This window comes from Capricornis sumatraensis, chromosome 2 (assembly GCF_032405125.1).
Source record: "Capricornis sumatraensis isolate serow.1 chromosome 2, serow.2, whole genome shotgun sequence".
NCBI classification, from domain to species: domain Eukaryota; kingdom Metazoa; phylum Chordata; class Mammalia; order Artiodactyla; family Bovidae; genus Capricornis; species Capricornis sumatraensis.
In genome coordinates this window covers 135347608-135366299 of record NC_091070.1, presented here as the reverse complement: position 1 = coordinate 135366299, position 18692 = coordinate 135347608, and the positions used below count along the sequence as shown (strand labels likewise).

Sequence of the window (18692 nt, the reverse complement as noted above, 5' to 3'; positions counted from 1 at the left end):
TTAATAAGAATATTGAGTACATTTGACCTCTCTGAGCTTATATTTGACATCTCGTTTATCTAAGAGGATTGTGATCGTCACAGTACATGGTTGCTGCTGCTGCTGCTGCTGCTAAGTCGCTTCAGTCGTGTCCGACTCTGTGCGACCCCCTAGACGGCAGCCCACTGGGCTCCCCCGTCCCTGTAATTCTCCAGGCAAGAACACTGGAGTGGGTTGCCATTTCCTTCTCCAATGCATGAAAGTGAAAAGTGAAAGTGAAGTCGCTCAGTCGTGTCCAACTCTTAGTGACCCCATGGACTGCAGCCTACCAGGCTCCTCTGTCCGTGGGATTTGCCAGGCAAGAGTACTGGAGTGGGCTGCCATTGCAAGAATAATTATGAATATCGAGTTTTATACCATGTGCCTAAGCGCTTTTGAGGGTAATATTTGTAACTGGCTTCCTCTAAATTAAAAGCTGTGTTGTAAAAAGTTTAAGCCTACTTGTTAGGGATTTTCTTTGTTGCTTCCAAGGGTTGCTTGTGACTAGACTGGGCCATCCGTTAATAGAACTTCTCAGAAATATTAAAAAATTTTGAAATTAAAAGTCCCCAAAAGATGGTTAAAGAGTTCTCCCATTAACAAAGAGCCTGAACGTCCAGTCTCCAGAGTTTATGACCACTATTTTGGCTACTTTTTGTTTACTTCTCAGAGTTTAGCTGTAAAGTTGAGGTGGTGAGGTTTGCAAGAGTGAGATGTTATTGTAATAAATGGCACAGGAAGGAAGGAGCCTTGGAGTTTAGTAGTGTGATAAAGGGAAAGGATGGGGAGACCCAGAACTTGCAAGTTTATGTGAGAAAGAACTGAGACAAGAGGACGGCCTCTTTTGCCTTGGCTTCCTGGTGAAGGTGGAATTTTAGTTGCTTGCAGGGTTCAGACTCTTTGGAGGTAAGAAAACCAAAGCCAGTAGCTTCCTTCTCTCTAGGCAGGTTGTGGCAAAGTGGAGATCAGAGGGAAAGAAGCTGTTAATTAACTGCCTTTCTTCTTCCCCTAGGAGCAGCCTGAGTAAGGAAATTCTTCACCCATCTTCAGGTAAGTGAAGGAAGCAGTTTTAGAAAGTTGGGAGTTAATTCCTCCTAAGGAAACTCATCTCCAATTTTCTATCACCAAATTATGATTTTGAAAGCTGTTGTAGAGAAATAAGCAATGGATCTACTTTCTTTTCCATCAGAATGACAACGAAAGCAGAAAATGTAGATTCCAGGCACAAGAATTCTTCACTCAGCATAAAGGCCTCTAATCTGGGAAATATGTGACCCTCTCAGATCAACTCCAAAATGATATGTATGAATAGGTATTAAAGATTTTGGATAAATAATGAAGAGATCAATTAATGAAGAAATCATACTCCCTCCCAGGCACATGGTAAGCCTTAGTTCAGAAGTTACTTTGAGCATAGTGTTGAGTGCATAAATGAAAAATTTAGGATTCCAGTGCACTTCTCCTTGGATGCAGGCAAGCCTTTTGGTCATTGTGTACATGACTGGCTGGCTTTGGACTCTGGCCCCTGCTCCTTAACGGTCCTCCCAAATTCTCAGCAAGTGCATTAGACCCTACATATGATTAGTGTGACTGTTTTCTCATTTGTCCCAAGGATGCTAGATAACTAGTGACATTCTGGATGCATAGGAAGAAGTTAATTTATCACATGCAAGGAATGCCTTGGGACATTGGAACTTAATTCTCATAGAACTGCAGTTGAAAAAGGCTGGAATAGATACTTGGTCTCAACTGAAAATAAGCGTTTAGTCTGAACAGAAAAGCTCTTCATACTTAGCCGAAATAGATCCCTTCCTTTTTCAAAACTTTGCCTTATATTTACTGTCTTCTAGGAATGTTTTCTTTCTTAAACCCATGATTCCAACCCAGACCCAAACAGTGGGGGTCCCTGGATGAAAGAGATGAGAAGAAATATGGAAAGCTTGAAGTCAAACAGACCTGGTTCAAATCCTAGAGCTTCTACTTTCCAGCTGCATAACTTAGAGCAATTTATAAGCTTCAACTCACTCATCTGTAAAATGATTAAAAGAGATAAAGCCTTCAGAGCTTCATGCATAGAAAGCTGTTTTACTCATGTATTAATGTGTATATTTAGTGGTTTGAAACAGCAGCAACTATTCTTCTGCTCATGTATTGCTGGACTGTTCAAGGACAGCCTGTCTTTACACCAGGAGTAAATTGGGTTTGTCTAGAGCTGCGGGCTCCAAGGTGGCCCCACATGTCTAGGGCGCTGGTGCTGGCTGTCAGCTGGGATTCTTGGCTGTCCTTCATGGGCCTCCCATAATTCATCAATCTATGATGAGATTCTTTAATTGGGAACATGACAATTCTTTAATTGTGCACATGACTGGCTGGGAAGCCAGTCAGTTATGTACATAATGACTTCCAAAAGCAAAAACAGAAACTAGTAGACCTCTCAACTGGCACAGCATCACCTCCACTATGTTCTTTTGGTCAAAACAGGTCACCTGGTAAGCCAGATTCAAGTGGGGAAGAAACAGACTCCAATTCTGGGTGGGAAGAGCACCATGCCCATACCAGGATGGGAGGAATTATTGCTATCTTCTTCAGATTCCATCACAGAATGCCTTCAGTATGTTATTTGTTATAGAAATGAAAACATGTAAGCAAGAGCACATCACCTTTATTCTTTCTCTAGGGCTTATTGAGACTCTGCTCCACTTTCTTCACTGTCTCCCAGCCCTCAGGTTTTAGAGCTCTGTCTTTAATTAGCTATGCGTGTACATGTATCCTGTTGTCTGTTTCTCTATGATAGAATTGCATCCAGTTTTCCAGCTTTTACTGGAAAGCGCAGAGAGGAAGAGGGCAGGTCATCTTGAACATCCCTTTGAGCACCTGATACTGCATAGCTTTATCATGACTGTCTAGAGAAAAAGACAGTGTTAGGGGTCTCTGTGGAAGAGAACATGGCTATAGGAAGAGAAAGAGGAGGCTTGGGGGTCCAGAGAGTCCATAAGTCTGGCTAAAGGATTGCAATTTTCTCAGCGGTTTTCTATATAGAAAGCCTCAAACAGATGGACACTTTTGCACTGAGGATCCACACTTTTATTTAGATTAGTCCAAACAGACACTGTGCTGGAGCTTCTTAAGAACACAGTCTTGCCACAGGCTTCCTGGAGGCACAGAAAAGAGAGGGTATGTTGTGGCCATAACAGCCAACAGCCAGAGTGCATCGAGGCTGCTGAGGCAACCCGTTCACATTCTCTGCATGCTGTGCTCTGAATTCTCCTTTTACCCTGCTTCGTTGCTGCCACTGACTGGGAGAGATGGGAAAGGGCAACTAACAGTAACAAGGATAACACCAACACAATGTCATTAACCTCAACCTTAACGCAGAGAGGGAACTGAGGGATGGCAAGAGAACTGACTGTGCAAGCCAACTGGCAGAGAGAGCTCTCCTGAGAAGTTTGCATTTTAATGCATCCCTCAGGGTTTTCATTTGCAATAGAGCAGTGAGAGGCTTAAATAAATGGCTTCTGGGATGGAATTCACTCTTGGGTTTCATCAGCCAGGAGCTGCAAGTCAGAGGAGACGTTGGGAACCAGTTCTCTTTAATTTTCTCATGAGCTTCCTTTCCACCCCACTCATCAGCTTGTACACAACATTTCTACTGTGAATGATGTAGAGACTTGAAGGAGCTGTCAAGTTTACATGACAATCTAAGTTGCCCTTTGTCAATAATGTGCTGCTTGGGACCGCATAACCCACATGTTCAATTATTATTGACATATAAGGATAACAGTGGTTTTCTTCTCTTGGAAGGGAAGGAATCCCAAAGCTTCAAAGTAAAAAGCAAGCAAACTAATCTTTTTTTCATCATGCTTAACATACTGTGGTAGAAACACTTATTGACAGAAACATCGTCTTCTCTCTTTTTCTGCCATATGGTGGCTGTGACCTCCACCATCCTCCACTCCTGACTGTTTCCTTGATGCCTTTCCTTACAGCACCTGTTCACTCCTTCCCACAGACCCTCCTCCACCCCACCCTTACAATTAGGTAGATGCCATCACTCTTGTTCAGGAGACCATTAAGTTTAATTCCTAACATCAGCTTGAGGATTACAGATAGATGGAGACTGAGACAAAAGTAGACCTCATCTATAGTAACTTTCCTCCACATGGATGATAGTATTTATTCACTTACAAAAAAAGTGGTTAAAAGAAAAGAATTGTGTACACAGTTGCAGCTGCTCCGCCATCTCTCTCAAATGTCAGCACTGCCTCTAGCTCAAAGAGCTCCAGCCAAGGAGAAGGGGGAATAATTAAGGAGGTCTCTTTACGGTGGCTCAAGACTGCCTTCAAATCCATGGCTGGTAAAGCAACTGGCTACAAAAGCTGCGCCCTCTACTGGAGGGGTAAAGAAACCTCATCGTTAACAGGACTGGTACTACCGGCACTCGGTGAAATTAGACGTCATTACTCCAGTACTCTTGCCTGGAAAATACCATGGGCGGAGGAGCGTGATAGACTGCAGTCCATGGGGTCGCTAAGAGTCGGACACGACTGAGTGACTTCACTTTCACTTTTCACTTTCATGCATTGGAGGAGGAAATGGCAACCCACTCCAGTGTTCTTGCCTGGAGAATCCCAGGGACGGGGGAGCCTGGTGGGCTGCCGTCTATGGGGTCGCACAGAGTCAGACACGACTGAAGCGACTTAGCAGCAGCAGAAGTCATTAGATGAGCAAACTTCCCTTTCTGCGTCTGGTACAGAAAATTGCCCAGGACCTCAAAACAGATCTGAGCCTCTAGAGTGCAGCTATTGGTGCTTCACAGAAGGCAAACCAGGCCTCTCTTGTCGGCCTTTTTGAAAATATCAACCTTTGTGTTATTCATGCCAAACATGTAACAATTATACCAAAGACATACAGCTAGCACCACAAACGTGGAGAACCTGCTTAATAATGCACTATGATGGATACATTTCATTCTTTAAAAAAAAAAATTCTCTTCTTCCTGCTATTGGTAGTTCTGAACATTATTTTTTTCTATTGAGTCAAAAGGTACCTAAATATATGTTTGCAAGAGGAAAAATGGGGGACAGAAATCAGGTACTGTTAGTTTCTCCGTTTCCATTTCTGTGTGAATTTTTAACATAAATGTGGGACCATAAAACATGAATGCAAGTCAAAATGTTTCAGTAAACAAGATTCAGCGGTTCAACTTTATAACAATAATAAATAAACCTGTCATAGTGGAACTATATGTAACTTTGTTCTATATTTTTCAAGTGTCCTGTAAATGTGTTATCATACTTCCATAATTCAAAAAATAAAAGTGAAAGAGAATAAATAAATAAACTAGTTAAATTTTTCTGGACAATGCCAGCATTTGGATTTTTTAAAACAAGAAAATTTCTTATTGACTTCAACTAAATGGCGTTTATAGCATTTTAATTATACAGTAGATTCCATCCATTCAGTATACTTTTCTGAGTTGTCCTACATGCAAGTACATGTTTTTACTGTTGTCTGTCTTCTGGCTATGTTTGCTATTAAAATACATTAAACTATTTTTTAAAAAGTGGTTGCCAGTGAGTGTGTGGTTGAAAGGTCAGGAATACATATCTGTCCCAGATTCAACAACACTAACCATAAACATAAAATACTCCACTCAGACCCCCTGTCCCTCTTTCCTTACCTTCCTCAGAGTTACCCATTTCCGCTTAGGATGTCTCAATTAGGAGCTGCAAGAATTCAGACATTTCTCATTGTTAACATCTCAGAAATCTCTGGGAAACCTTTGAGAACATCAAGAAGGGATATACTTTCAGGTGTGGGAGAAGTCTGTGAGGCTAATTAGGAATCTATGCAGAGGGAAGAACAGGACATGTAATGGCCCGTTCAGCCCTGATTCACGCTGCATGCACTTAGAAAGGGCCCACTGTGTGTCATAAACTGGGCTAAACACTGGGGGACAAAGGCAAATAAGATGGTCTCTTCCCTCAAAGTGCTCATAGATCAGTAAACAGATCAGTAAACAGATCATTATAAACAATATTCTAAATGCAATGATGGGGACTTCCTAGCAGTCCAATGTTAAGCCTCCACACTGCCAATGCAGGCTGCTTGGTTTTGATCCCTGGTCAGGCAACTGGATCCCACATGCCACAACTAAAGATCTTGCTGGCACAGCCAAATAAATAAAAATAAATTTAAAAATAAATGTAATGATGGCAATCTGAGCAAGGTGACAGGAATGGATAAATAAGTGAATGCTTGAAAAGAGGTAGAGAGACTATGCAGTATTTCTGTTTCACAACTGGAGATGAAAGTCCTTTGGTTTATCTGAATGCCCAACAAAGAGCTGCAGCTCTCTGGGACTGAGTCAGAAGATTGTACAGTTTAATGAAAACAATCTGGGTGAGGTCCAGGAGACTTGGCCTCTTTCCGCCACAGTGCCAACTCCTCAACTAACCAACAGTGGAAATCCAGGGTAAACTGCTCAGTCACCTCCCTGTGCTTCAGGTCTCTCCTTTGCAAAGCAGAAATACCGATTCTTCCTAAATTACAGAATCATGATGGAGAAAAATGAAAGAGTGGATAATAAAGACGGCTCTTCAGCTGCATCCTCATGACGACAGTGATGAGAAGGCCTGAAAGGGAAGCCACCCAAGCCCTTCTCCTTCTAGGCTTGTGTCCCTGCCGTCAGATTTTCCACCTAAGGAGAGAGGAGTTACCTAAGGTGACAGGTGTGCCCTTACCTTTCACATCCACCCGACAGTCCACGGACGCCTCCCCCAGGGGGTTAACTGCCTTGCAGGTGTAGATGCCTCCATCAAAGGGGCCAGGCTTGCGGATTTCCAGGGAGCAGATTCCCAGGTGAGTAAGGGCTCTGTACTTGGGGTTGCCCTGGATATCCATCTTGTTCTTCAGCCAGATGATCTTTGGCTGGAAGATAAAGGTGAAGGGGGAGAGTAAGAAGAAACCAACACAACTCCATCGCCCCTGCCAGAGAGACAGCTTGGAACCTTGTGCCCAGTTGCTAGCAGATCATTAAATGACCAGAGAAGGCAATGGCAACCCACTCTAGTACTCTTGCCTGGAAAATCCCATGGACGGAGGAGCCTGGTAGGCTGCAGTCCATGGGGCTGCACAGAGTCAGACATGACTGAAGCGACTTAGCAGCAGCAGCAGCAACATTAAGTGACATCTTCATGTATGAGGAACAAACACTACGAGGCAAACCGGAAACATTATCCCCATCAGCCTGTCTTGAACCCCAGTGCCCTGAGTGTTCCTACCTAACGTGCTGTGAAGGTGACAGGAATAAATGTTTTGGTTAGAATGTTCCTCAACAAGCAGAAAATAACACAGCCCAGCCATGCACAGACCTCCCTGCTCACCTTGGGGGAGGCACGGACACAGCAGAAGAGCTGGGTGTCATAGCCAATGACCGCAGTGCAGTCCGCCAGGGGCTGGGTAAACTTCGGGGCTTCAGAGAAACCTCGCTGGGCAAAGCTCTTGGTCTTGTAAACAGTAGCTGAGGGGACCAACAAATGTCTGAGGGCCCCATCCCTTGCCAACTCTTTCTCCTTAACTCCTTGCAGCTTTGAGTCCTGGTAGTGCCTTACCTGCTTTCTGGATGTGGGCCAGGTCGGCAGTGACGGGGGCGTTCTCGCTGAGCCCGCACTGGTTCTCAGCAAAGACTCGAAATGCGTAGGAGTTGCCGACGATGAGGTTGGGGACCGTGCAGCTGGCACGGCGACAGCGCTCCAGCACAGTGAACCACAGCTGCAGGTGCCCCACAACACGCCAGGAGTGAGACCCCTGTTCAGGGAATTCACTGATCCCCAGCCAACCGCATGGAGTCACCAGAGCCCCATTCCAGGATGTTCGTGTTCCTCCCTCCCTCTCTCCCAGCCAGGCCTCACCCCAGATTTGGTGTCAGCCTTCTGCACCGTGTATCCCAGGAGGGCCGCATTGCCCATGTCTTGGGGAGGAGTCCACTCCAGGGTAGCGCTGGAGCCCCAGACATCCACCAACCTGATGCTCTGAGGAGGGCCCGGCCTCTCTGGAAGGGCCAAGCATGACTGTGGGCGTGACACGGCTCTCATGCCATGACATCACTCCAAGAGGGGCTTCTGCTATGCCAGCCCTCCCTCCACCATCCCCTGCACCCCACAGTCCCGCTTCCCCAGCTCTCTGTGCGGATACCCATTCAGGCTAGAGAGGGAGCCCCGAGGACCACCCAGTCTCCCATTGTCCCCACAGTACCAATCACCAGGATGTCAATGGTGGCGGTGGCCTCCAGCCCGCCCAGCTGCACAGTGAGCTGGTAGCGACCTGAGTCAGCACGCTGGGCCTCTCTGATGAAGAGGATAGAGTCCCGCTCCCCATTCCGCACACTCACACGACTGGTGTCCAAGGCACAGCCATCATGCGTCCAGATGGCTTGAGGTTTGGGTTTGCCCTGAGAAATAGAGAGATGACTGTGAGTGACCCCGAGAGGCCCCTCGCCCCTCCCAGCTGCAGTAAGGGTCAGATCCACCAAGTCCACATGGTGACTTGACTCACAGCTGCAAATTCTTTGAGTGAGAGTTTGATGAACTGTCCCAGGGGACTTGCATCTCTCGGCAACAGTCTCAGGATCATGGGAAAGGGCTTTGTATCTCCCACCCTCTGGGAGTCTAGGTCATGGACACTCAGGGCAGCTGGGACTAACAGTAGCTGCCCAGACTCTTGTCCGTGGATGTGTGCTTAGTCAGTCAGTCATGTCTGACTCTTGTGACCCCATAGACTGCAACCTGCCAGACTCCTCTGCCCACGAAATTTTCCAAGCAAGAATACTGGAGTGGGTTGCCATTTTCTCTTCCAGGGAATCTTCCTGATGCAGAGATCGAACCCACGTCTCCTGCATCTCCTGCATTGGCAGGTGGGTTCTTTACCACTGAGCCACCTGGGATGCCCGCCAGACTCCTGAGAGCCCCACAAGCTGAGAGCTCTCAGATCTCTGCTGACTGAAGGGTGTGGATTAGCCTCGCAGCATACCCTAGGCATGCCTGGCCTGACCTGACCTGATCCCAACCCCCAAGGATTGCTGATGAAAGGGCCACCTCAAACTTTGGGGAACATGCACCCTCCATTCAAGGCTAGGATAGCTGCCCCACCACTAGCAGAACTCTTGGTTTTTGTTTCCAAATCAAAACCCTGGCCTGGCTCTAGTCATGGACTCAACGTGGGCTGGGTATGATTACCTGGAATGGGATTAGAAGGTTCACTGTATCTCCAACCTTCCTGATGTAGGTCTGTCTCAGGGCCCGAGGAAGCCAGATCTTGGGGTGCTCTGAATGATGGAAAGAGAGAGAAGAGGGGGGAGATGAGCTTCCTGTAGGGGGAAGAGGAGAGTTTAGAGGATGTGGATGCTACATCGAGTTGTGTTCCATAGGCAGGTGTCCCAGGCAACACTCAGCTAACTCAGCCCTCCCTCAGGGAATGAGAAGACGGCACCCGTTGTCTCACTGAGATTTAGGGACAAGCAACCAGCTGAAGGATCTGAGTGTGTGTGTTAAAGTATAGGCAGAAAGAGCACTGAAGGGTGAGCCTGACTCCTACCTCTTTTAATCTGTAACTCTCCACCACCGACTTTTCGTCAACTGAGATATTTAGTTTGTGCAAGGACCAGTCTAGCCTGAGTGGTTTGTCTTTCCACTCCTTTTCTGCATTTGTCCTCAACAACACTCCTTTATCAAGGCCAATTTCAGTGTCAATCCTGGCCCCCAAGTATCAGCCCCACTTCCCAGTTTGGGGCCAGACCCAGAGGAGGAAGCTTTACTTTCCGCAGGTAGTCAACACTCTGAACCCACCAGGACAGCACTGACGTCACTGAGGGGAGACCTGGCTCCTGGGTCCCTTCCTCTGCGAGGCCACCCTGATCAGGGGCCTGTGTAGTGTCTTCCAGTCTGTGGAAGATCACTTTGTACAATCAGAATCTGGGAAAGATTAGGTCCACTGCTCACCCCACCCCCTTGATCTTCCAGGCTGTTTCAGTGAAAGAGAGATTAAATTATGTTTATTGGCTTCCAGGAGGAAGACAGGAGATGCTCAGGAGTAAGGTTGGAGGTTGGGTTCCCTTGGGGTCCTGGCTGAAATCTACTCTGTTTTCCAGGCTTCTGGAGCTCCCCTTTCTCCTCCTTTCTCCAGCAGATAGCAGCTTGATAGCAGATTCCAGCCTTTATGATAACACACACGTCCCTGTAAATACGTTCCTTAACATTCACCCCAATACATGTATATTTACTTACAAATAGAACTGTTTAAAATGTACATTACATAATGCAGAGTTGGAAGGGTGGAGTTGAAAATAAAACAAAGGTTCTACAAAGCTCTTCCTACCCCTCAGTTTGTAGGTCTTGCTTAGAGACCAGGAACTTCACTCCCACACTCCACCCCCATCACCATCACGAGGTTCCTTGGGCTTTGTAGATGAATATAGACAGAAATGTTCGGTGCACGCTGTCCATTTTATTTGCCTAGCTTCCTTTTTCACCGAGCGGCTTACGTTTCAACCTGGCTTGTGCCGTCTTCGCCTGCGCCTCACCCCTCTGCACCAACAGCACAGGGACTTAGTGGTGCGGCGAGGTTGGGGGCGGGGCCGTGCTCTGAGTGCTGGCCCGCCCACGTGGCTCAGGGCCTGAAGCCTCAGCCAGGACCGGGCCGCTGGATGACCCGCTCCGCTCGGCTGCCCTCTGTTCGACTTTGGCGGTTTGGGTGGAGGAGGGGCATGAAGAACAGAAGAAGTGTTGTGTGACGTGCTCCTCTCCTGTGGCCATCTTGGCAAGCGACCAAGGAGTTGAGAACAGGCGGATATGACTTTAGGGTTTTCTGAAAAAAGAGGGTGGCAGTTGAAAAGGAGGCTCGAAACCTCATCTTGTTGGCCTTGCTTCCCCACTGCTGGGTGGGGAGTGAACCCCTCACGCTTGCTGGGCAGAGGGCTGGGGAGAAGCCAGCTCTGATGTCCTTTGCACTGCTTATAGAATCTGAGTTAGGAGGGACCTTGGGACTTTCCTGGTTAAGCGGTTAAGACACGTCACCTTCCAAAGCAGAGGGTGTGGGTTCGATCCTTGGTCAGGGAGCTAAGATCTCACATGCCTTGGGGCCCAAAATCCAAAACCCAAAACATAAAAAAGAAAACAAAAACCTAACCCAGAAGCAATATTGCAATCAATTCAATAAAGACTTTTAAAAATGGTCTGCATGAGAAAAAAAAAAAAAAGAAATGGGATTCCCTGACAAGAGGATGGATCAAGAGGGGGCAAACTTAAGTGACAAGAATGTTCCAGGTCTGAGGACGAGCAGGTGAAGATTCTGCTCTCAGCAGTCTCCCAGCTCCAGTGGGAGGGAGGGCAGAAGATGGACTTAAGGCTAAAGCTGCTGACAAAGTGCAGGAGGTGGCGGAGGAGTGTGTGACAGCTCCAGGTGTCTGGGCTGCAGCAAGCCCTTCCCCAGTGCACCCCAGGATTTGGTTTGCCCAGCAAAAGAGAGCAATCTGACCCTTGCTAAGAATGTTAATAGCAGAGCTCATCTGGGGCCTCTCTTTTCACACATCCACAGTCAGGCAAGGTGTTAATTGTACTGACCTTGGAGAAACCTGGCTTTTCCTGCTACCCAAGGTCTTTCTCCTCTTCAGATGCCAGGAGGGATGTGCACCAAAGACTACCACCCTGAAGCACAACCTTGGTTTCCTGAGACCAGTTCTGAGATAGTGGCAGTTTGGTTTTCTCCCTTCAAGAGTCTTAGGAAAAAGGCATTTTGAAAAGATCTGTGAGAGCCCTTGGCTTCTGAGCTGTGTTGCTCTCGGCACTGAATTTTTCTCAGGCAGAATACTGTCTTACAATTTAGTGGAGAAAGGGGACTTCCCTGGTGGTCTAGTGGTTAAGAATCCGCCTTGCAATGCAGGGGACATGGGTTTGATCCCTGGTTGGGGAAGATCACACGTGCCAGAGAACAGTTGAGCCCAAGAGCTGCAACTAGAGGGTCTGTGTGCTGCAACAAAAGATCCCTCGTGCCACAGCTAAGACCCAATACAGCCAAATTAAGTAATTAATTAGGAAAAAAAAAAAAAACAAATTAGTGGAGAAGGAAGCTACTTAAAGTCCAGAGATCTTGACTCCTCTTGAATAGAAAACCCCTTCTGACTTCCCTGGTGGTCCAGTGGCGAAGACTCCGTGCTTCTAATGCAGGGGGCATGAGTTTGATCCCTGGTCAGGGAACTAGGGTCCCACATGCCATGCAGTTCAGCCAAAAAAACAAAAAAGAAAGAAAAGAGAAAAAAGAGAATCCCTCCTAATTCTGTCGAATTTCATCCTGCTGAGGTTTCCTTCTCTGTTCATGGGAATTAACTGTCAACATCCTCACTGAATTTGGTTTCACATGGCTAAAGACTTTCCTTCAGTGATTCCCTAAGGACTGTGTAGTTCAGAATGATGGTGTTAATTATGGTCTGGAGAGTGAGGGAACAAGATGGACACATTGAAAGAGTGAAGTGTACATGAGCGTGAGTGTGTGTGAGTGCAAGACTGTGACGGTATGTGTGTGCACAGGCCTGTGTGAGTAAATGGTTACTGAAAGAGCAAATCCACAAGGCAAGCTACGGCTTCCAGTAACCCCAAAGATTTCCATGGATCCAAAAAGTACCAGCATTTCTTAGAGAAACATTAGCTGACCCACAGGATATAACATGCATCTTACACTTCTCTGAGGAGAAGACTCTGTCACCCTCTTCTCATACTGATGACGGTAACACTGACTCAGTGTCACTCTCTCCAACACAGCTGAAGTCAAGATTCTTGGACAAGTCAACACCCAGCCTTCCAGTTCCTGCAGGGCCGCCTCACAGCCTTGCCTGCCACTCCTCCAAAGATTTCATCCTCCCCTGCTTCAGCCCTTGGCTCCTTTAGTCATTGTCTAGGCCAAAAGAATAGAGTCTAGCCACTCTAGAATCTGAATTTCAAGCAGCCCACTCTCTCAGCACCACCCATCTATCCCGTCAACTCTCTCCCTCTAGTGCTTCACCAGCAGCGACCCTTCAGCCCACCAAGACCTCTGATCCATTATCCTCCCACCCCTGCACTCTCCATCACCCCTCTCAGTGTTATCATTTTCTTTCTCACCCAGCTTAAGACTCCACGGTTGTCATCAGATTCACTCCTTGCATACCCACTCAAATCCCTAATCCTTTCCATGTCCTAACAGCACCCAGCCCCAGTTAACTACCACACCCTTGGTGCCTGCATCTGTACAGCCCAACGTGGCTGGGGAAAATATTACAAAACCGTACTGACTTTAAATTGATGGCCAGGACTTCCCTGGTGGCCCAGTGGTTAAGAATCTGCCCACCAAAGCAGGGGACAATGGCTCGCTCCCTGATCCGGGAAGATTCCATATACTTCAGGGCAACTAAGGCCGCAAGCAGCAACTACTGAGCCCACCCGCCCCAACTACTGCTGGCATGCTTAGAGCCATGCTCCCCAACCAGAGAAGCCGCCTCAATGAGAAGCCCTCACAACACAACTAGAGAAAGCCCATGGGTAGCAACAAAGACCCACAGCGGCCATTAAAAAAAAAAGCAATTTAAATGGATGGCCACTACCTCTAAATAGACACTGGCATTTCTGCCAGACTTCCCTAATCCCTTCAATCTCCTATTCTCCCAGGTGACTGTTGCACATCCTCCTCTTCTAAAACTTCCATACCTTCTCCCAAATCTTCATTGTAATTGATGATCTTGCTCATGTCTAAGGCTTGACTGTAGCCTATCCGGGAGCTAGTGAAGGACAGGGAAGCCGGGTATGCTGCAGTCCATGGGGTCGCAAAGGACTGGACATGACTTAGCGACTGAACAACAACAACACAGCCTATTCTTAGCAGCCAGAAAAGTTTTAAAACCTACACCTAAAACCCTGCACTGGCTGCCCCTCTGTCTCATAGTTGAACCGGTATTCACAATGGTCCTGCTACCTTGTGGACTCCAAACCTGACATTCTCTCCCTCACTCAGCTTCTGCCACTGCAGCCCCAGTCCATAAGGCGCAGTGCTGCCTCAGGGCATTTGCACTTACTGTTCTCTCACCTTGGAAAACCTTCTCCTCAGCTATCTGCAGGCATTGCTCTCTCGTCTCAAGTTGCTGCTCAAATTACCTTATTAACAAGGCTTTCACTGAATATCCTGTTTAAAAACCACAAGTGGACTTTGGTGGCGCAGTGTATAAGAATCTGCCTGACAATGCAGGGGACACGAGCTCGATCCCAGGTCCAGAAAGATCCCACATGCCCCAAAGCAACTAAGCCTGTGTGCCACAACTACTGAGCCAGGACTCTAGAGCCCTCAAGCTGCAGCTACTGAGGCCCGGGTGCCCCAGGGCCCATGCTCTGCAACAAGAAAAGGCAGTGTAATGAGAAGCCTGAGCTCTGCAATGAAGAGTAGCCCCCACTCACTGTAACTAGAGAAAGCCCAAGGACAGCCAAAAAATAAAGAAATAGATCTTAAAAAAATAATGGAAAAAAAGACAAACTTATTAAAAACAAAAACAGCAAGCACTCTTCCCATACCAGCATTTTCTATCTTCTTTGTCTTATTTTTCAGCACAGCAGGTTATCACTATTTATACATTTTATTTGCTTATCTATTTATTATCTGTCCCTTACATAGAATGTAATCTCTACAAGGAAATTATTTTAGCCTATTTTGTGCATTTTTGTAACAGTGCCTGGCACATAATAGATATAAAATAAATATTTGTAGAAGGAAGAAAGAGGATAGGAAGGGAGAGTGGGAGGGAGGATGGTTGCTTCAAGGCTAGGCATGCAGCTTCCCAAGCGTGAAGACACAGCACGGTCCAGACTGAAAGAGGGCCCAGGGTCAGCAGGAAGCAATCGAGCTGAGATCTACAGACGGGCCCTCCCTCTGGGGCTCAGGGTCCCGTCTTCTCCGTGTCAGGATATACAGCCTGTCCCATGGCCTCTTATTATTATTTAAAATTTTTATTTATTTATTTATTTTTGGCTGTTCTGGGTCTTTGTCGTTGCAGTGACTTTTCTCTAGTTGCAGAGAGCAGGGACTACTCTGTAGTTGACAGTGCTTGGCCTTCTCATTGCGGTGGCTTCTCTTGTTCCTGGGCACAGGCTTTAGGGCGCGCGGGCTCATGAGCTCAGTAGTTGTAGCCCCCGGGGTTTTGGAGCACAGGCTCAATAGCTGTGGGCCATGGGCTTAGTTGCTCCAGGGCATGGGGGATCTTCCCTGGGATCAGACAGTGCCTCCTGCATTGGCAGGCAGGCAGATTCTTTGCCTCTGAGCCACCAGGGAAGCACGCCTCTCACTATCATGATCGCTCTCCTCTGGCCCCTACCCAGTGTGGCCTTCAGTAATTCTGTGAACTCCCTGAGCTTTGTTGAGCACTTTTCTTGAAGCAAGAGCCCATAGCTTTCGTTAGGTTTTCCTAGGGATCCATATCCAGCGAAGGGTTCAGAATTCTGATTTAATTCTACCTCTCAATTGACAGGTTAGAGATGGAAGCCCAAAGGGGTGGATTAACTTGCCTAGAGTCACAGGACAGAGCTAGCATTTGAACTCTTTTTCCAAATGGGTAACAGATGCAAACACTTTGCACAGTGTCACCAGGAGGCTTTACTGTCAGGGGCCTCTGGGATGCCAGTGGGTGAGACCACACACAAGAATGTGGTCCTTCAGGCCTCACTTATGGGCTGGGGCTATCAGGAGCTGACAGCCCACAGCATCCACTCTGTGGCCAGAGGGTTAAGTATGGGGAGATGAGCACCCTCTCCCAGGGCTTTGTAGAGACCAGTGGTCAAGGAGTCAGAAGTCCTGGCTCTCGCCCTCCCTCACCCTGGCTTATTCCCTGGGTCTTTTGGGGGACGAAACTGGCTTTCTGCCTCAAGACCATTCCAACCTAACATGTTCCCAATAACTTCTGCTCTCTTCATCTGTTTTTCAGTGGGGGTAAACTCAGTTGGCTCTGGGCCATTGACATTCAAACAGCGTCTGAAGACTCATTGTCTTCCATCGGATGATAGAGGCTATGGACTTTCCCACTGCAACCCTGTCAGCCTTTACCCCTGACTTGGAAATACATTATCTATTCACATCTTCATTTGGCCTCTTCAAAAGCATGTTGGATTATCTCAACAATCCTTCCAATTACCTTACCAGATAGATACTAATAATCACCATTTTATAGAGAGTAACTGAAGCCCTGAAGTCCATTGACTTCACCAAGGTCACGGAGCAGCTGGAGGCGGCCCTGGGAATTGAGTCTAGACCCTGTCTTTTCTTCTTCTCCCAGTCCTGGCATTCCATGCTGTCTCATTTGTGGTCTTTGCGTCCTCTGCACTTAAGGCTTCAAGGGGCCACAAGTGGGGACTTTGTACAGGGAACATGTTTCAGCGTTTCTTTGCAGGAGAGGGCAAAAACCACTCTCCCTTGGTTGGCTGAGCCAGGCACAATGGGAGCCACTCCAGTGAAGTCTCTTTGCTACAGAGGCCAGTTGTGGGGCCAGGGACAGATGTGGGGTGGGCAGCAGGGCTGCAGGGAACTTCAGGGCTGGTCAAGGCACACACCACCTCTTAGATCAAAAACACCTCTTTGATGAAAGGCTCACAGAGACCACAGAAAAGTAGCCTTAGAATGCTTCTCCTCGAAGGCCTCTGCTTCGGTGGCACTCGGGTTAGGAGAGGCTAGAGTTTCCCGTGGGAGCCAGTGAGGGTATGGGGGTAGGTCTCGGACTCCTGGCCCTGTTGAGGGCCAGACAGAGTGTCACATTCGTTCAGCACTCAGCCTCCCCATGGCTCCAAGCTTTTCGTTTCCCTCTTCTCCGGGTCCAGATGGATACAATCTCACCCTTCATTCCCTTCCTGACTGATGTTAGTAATATATCAGGTCCTCCTAGTCCCTGTGACCGACACATTTTAAAGGTAAAAATATAAACCTATCAGTATTAGTTACTGTAGCGTACCACAAACACCGTTCACTGGCTTCTCAGGTAAAAAGCAAGAACCCAGCAGAGGCAGTTGAGCAGCATGAGTCCATCAAAGAGGGGGGTGGGGGTTCCGGTGGATGCTCCTCCATCCTAAGTCCTCATCCCATGAAAGCATTTAGCTCTGGCAAAACCCACGAACAACACCCATTGCCCGGCCTACCCCCTCCCCACCAGTCACCTTCTATGGGGGGCAGGAGCTGGGGAAGGGGGCTGCCGGCCCCCCGCTGGGGTGAAGTCTGAGGTCCGTCAGCATCTGGTGGGCTGGCTTCTTTCACCTTCAGTGTGGGTCCCAAGGCTGCCTCCTGAGCTGTGGCTGCCTCCATGCTGGGCCACCCAGAGGCTAAGCTCCAGGGGAAGATTTTCACTGTTGATGGTGAGGGACTGAGCACCTGCTCTCCAGCCTGGCCTCCCCAGGGTCATGTAACTGGGCTGTCCTGTTCCCACCCACTGACTCCCATGAGGGATGAAGCGGGGGCTAGAGGAAGAGGGGGAGCAGATCGCAGCCCGGAATAGCTGCAGGAGGAGGGCCCAGTGGCCCTGTTATCTTGGGAGAGAGACGACACCTCTCACACAGCACCAGGCAGGGAGAGGAGTGCCTGAGCTTCAAACAGCCCCTCCCTGCTCAGACCATTCACATGAGGACTCTGGCTTCTGGGGGGGAGGACTGGGTGACATCTCAGCTCCTGATCTCCATCCAGCTCACCCAAGGGTGTCTGGGTCCACAGGAAGGGGCCCCATCCTCTCATTTCCACCCCACCCACCTGTCCCATGGAAGTAGAAGGCAAAGTCTGCATCCTGGAGCTAGACCCCCAACTCCTGGAGCCAGACCCCCAACTCACTTTGGCTCCATCACCAACTGGCTGTGCCTTGTAACAGTCTCTCTTAGGTCTGTTTCCTCATCTGTGAAACGGAGATAAGTCTTAGGGCTGTTGTGAGCATTCAAAGAGGTAATGTGTGTAAAGTGCTTAGTGGTGTGTGGCCAACTAAGTGCTCGATAAATGTAAGCTATTTTTAGGTTGGGCCAGCACTTAGCCCTTTCAAAGCTCCCTTGCCTATGAGATAAAAGTGCAAGTAAACAAGAAGCAGCAGTTGAGAGGGGAGTCAGGGGCCTGGGGTCAGAGGACTTGAGTGTGACCCTGGCTCTGCTACTTATTCCTCTCCTAGGCGGCCCCGGGAAAATCATGGACTCTGAACCTTAGGTCCCTGGTCTATGAAATAAGGCATGGCGATGCCAAGATCGTGCTGAGGATAAAATGGTAGAAGTGTACGAAAGTGGCCAGAGCACAGTAGGTGTTAGTTACATACTAAAGGTCCTGTGTGGTTTCTAGTCTCACTAGGCCGTCACTTACACCTCTCATGCAGTACAGCCGATAGAGCAGATTTCCTATTGTACTCTCCCTTTCTCATTTCCAGAAGCTGGCATCTCCTCTGTGAATATATATATTTTATGTGTATATATATATATATATATATATATATATATATTTTTTTTTTTTTTTTAAGTAGACTTTAAAAGAGCACTTTTAGGTTCATAGCAAAGCTGAGTAGAAAGTAGCAAGTTTCCACATCCCCCCTTTCCCCTCTTTAAAGGAAACCAATGAGCATGGTTGAAAGAATGAGCTCTTTACTCATTTTTCCCCTT

The 18692-nt window shown here is 47.8% G+C and overlaps 1 protein-coding gene across 1 annotated transcript; it reads right to left on the bottom strand.

Annotated features, from left to right (window-relative positions):
* Positions 1 to 3111: 3111 nt before the first annotated feature.
* MYBPHL (myosin binding protein H like) lies at positions 3112 to 17373 on the bottom strand. Its single transcript, XM_068960720.1, has 8 exons — positions 17229 to 17373; positions 9255 to 9343; positions 8275 to 8470; positions 7932 to 8071; positions 7632 to 7791; positions 7404 to 7540; positions 6762 to 6948; positions 3112 to 3170 (listed from the first exon to the last, which is right to left on the bottom strand). Exons 1-8 carry the CDS (start codon positions 17371 to 17373, stop codon positions 3112 to 3114), a joined length of 1113 nt encoding a protein of 370 aa, XP_068816821.1.
* Positions 17374 to 18692: the final 1319 nt, after the last annotated feature.

What these genes read in the sequence shown, in the direction of transcription:
- MYBPHL (XM_068960720.1), bottom strand. Translation starts at nt 17,373, where the DNA reads ATGGAGGCAGCCACAGCTCAGGAGGCAGCCTTGGGACCCACACTGAAG. An exon ending in CATTGACATCCTGGTGATTG is followed by an intron (nt 8,072 to 8,274) that starts GTACTGTGGGGA and finishes TGGCCCTTCCAG; the next exon opens with AGAGGCCGGGCCCTCCTCAG. An exon ending in CTGTCGGGTGGATGTGAAAG is followed by an intron (nt 3,171 to 6,761) that starts GTAAGGGCACAC and finishes CTGTGCCTCCAG; the next exon opens with GAAGCCTGTGGCAAGACTGT.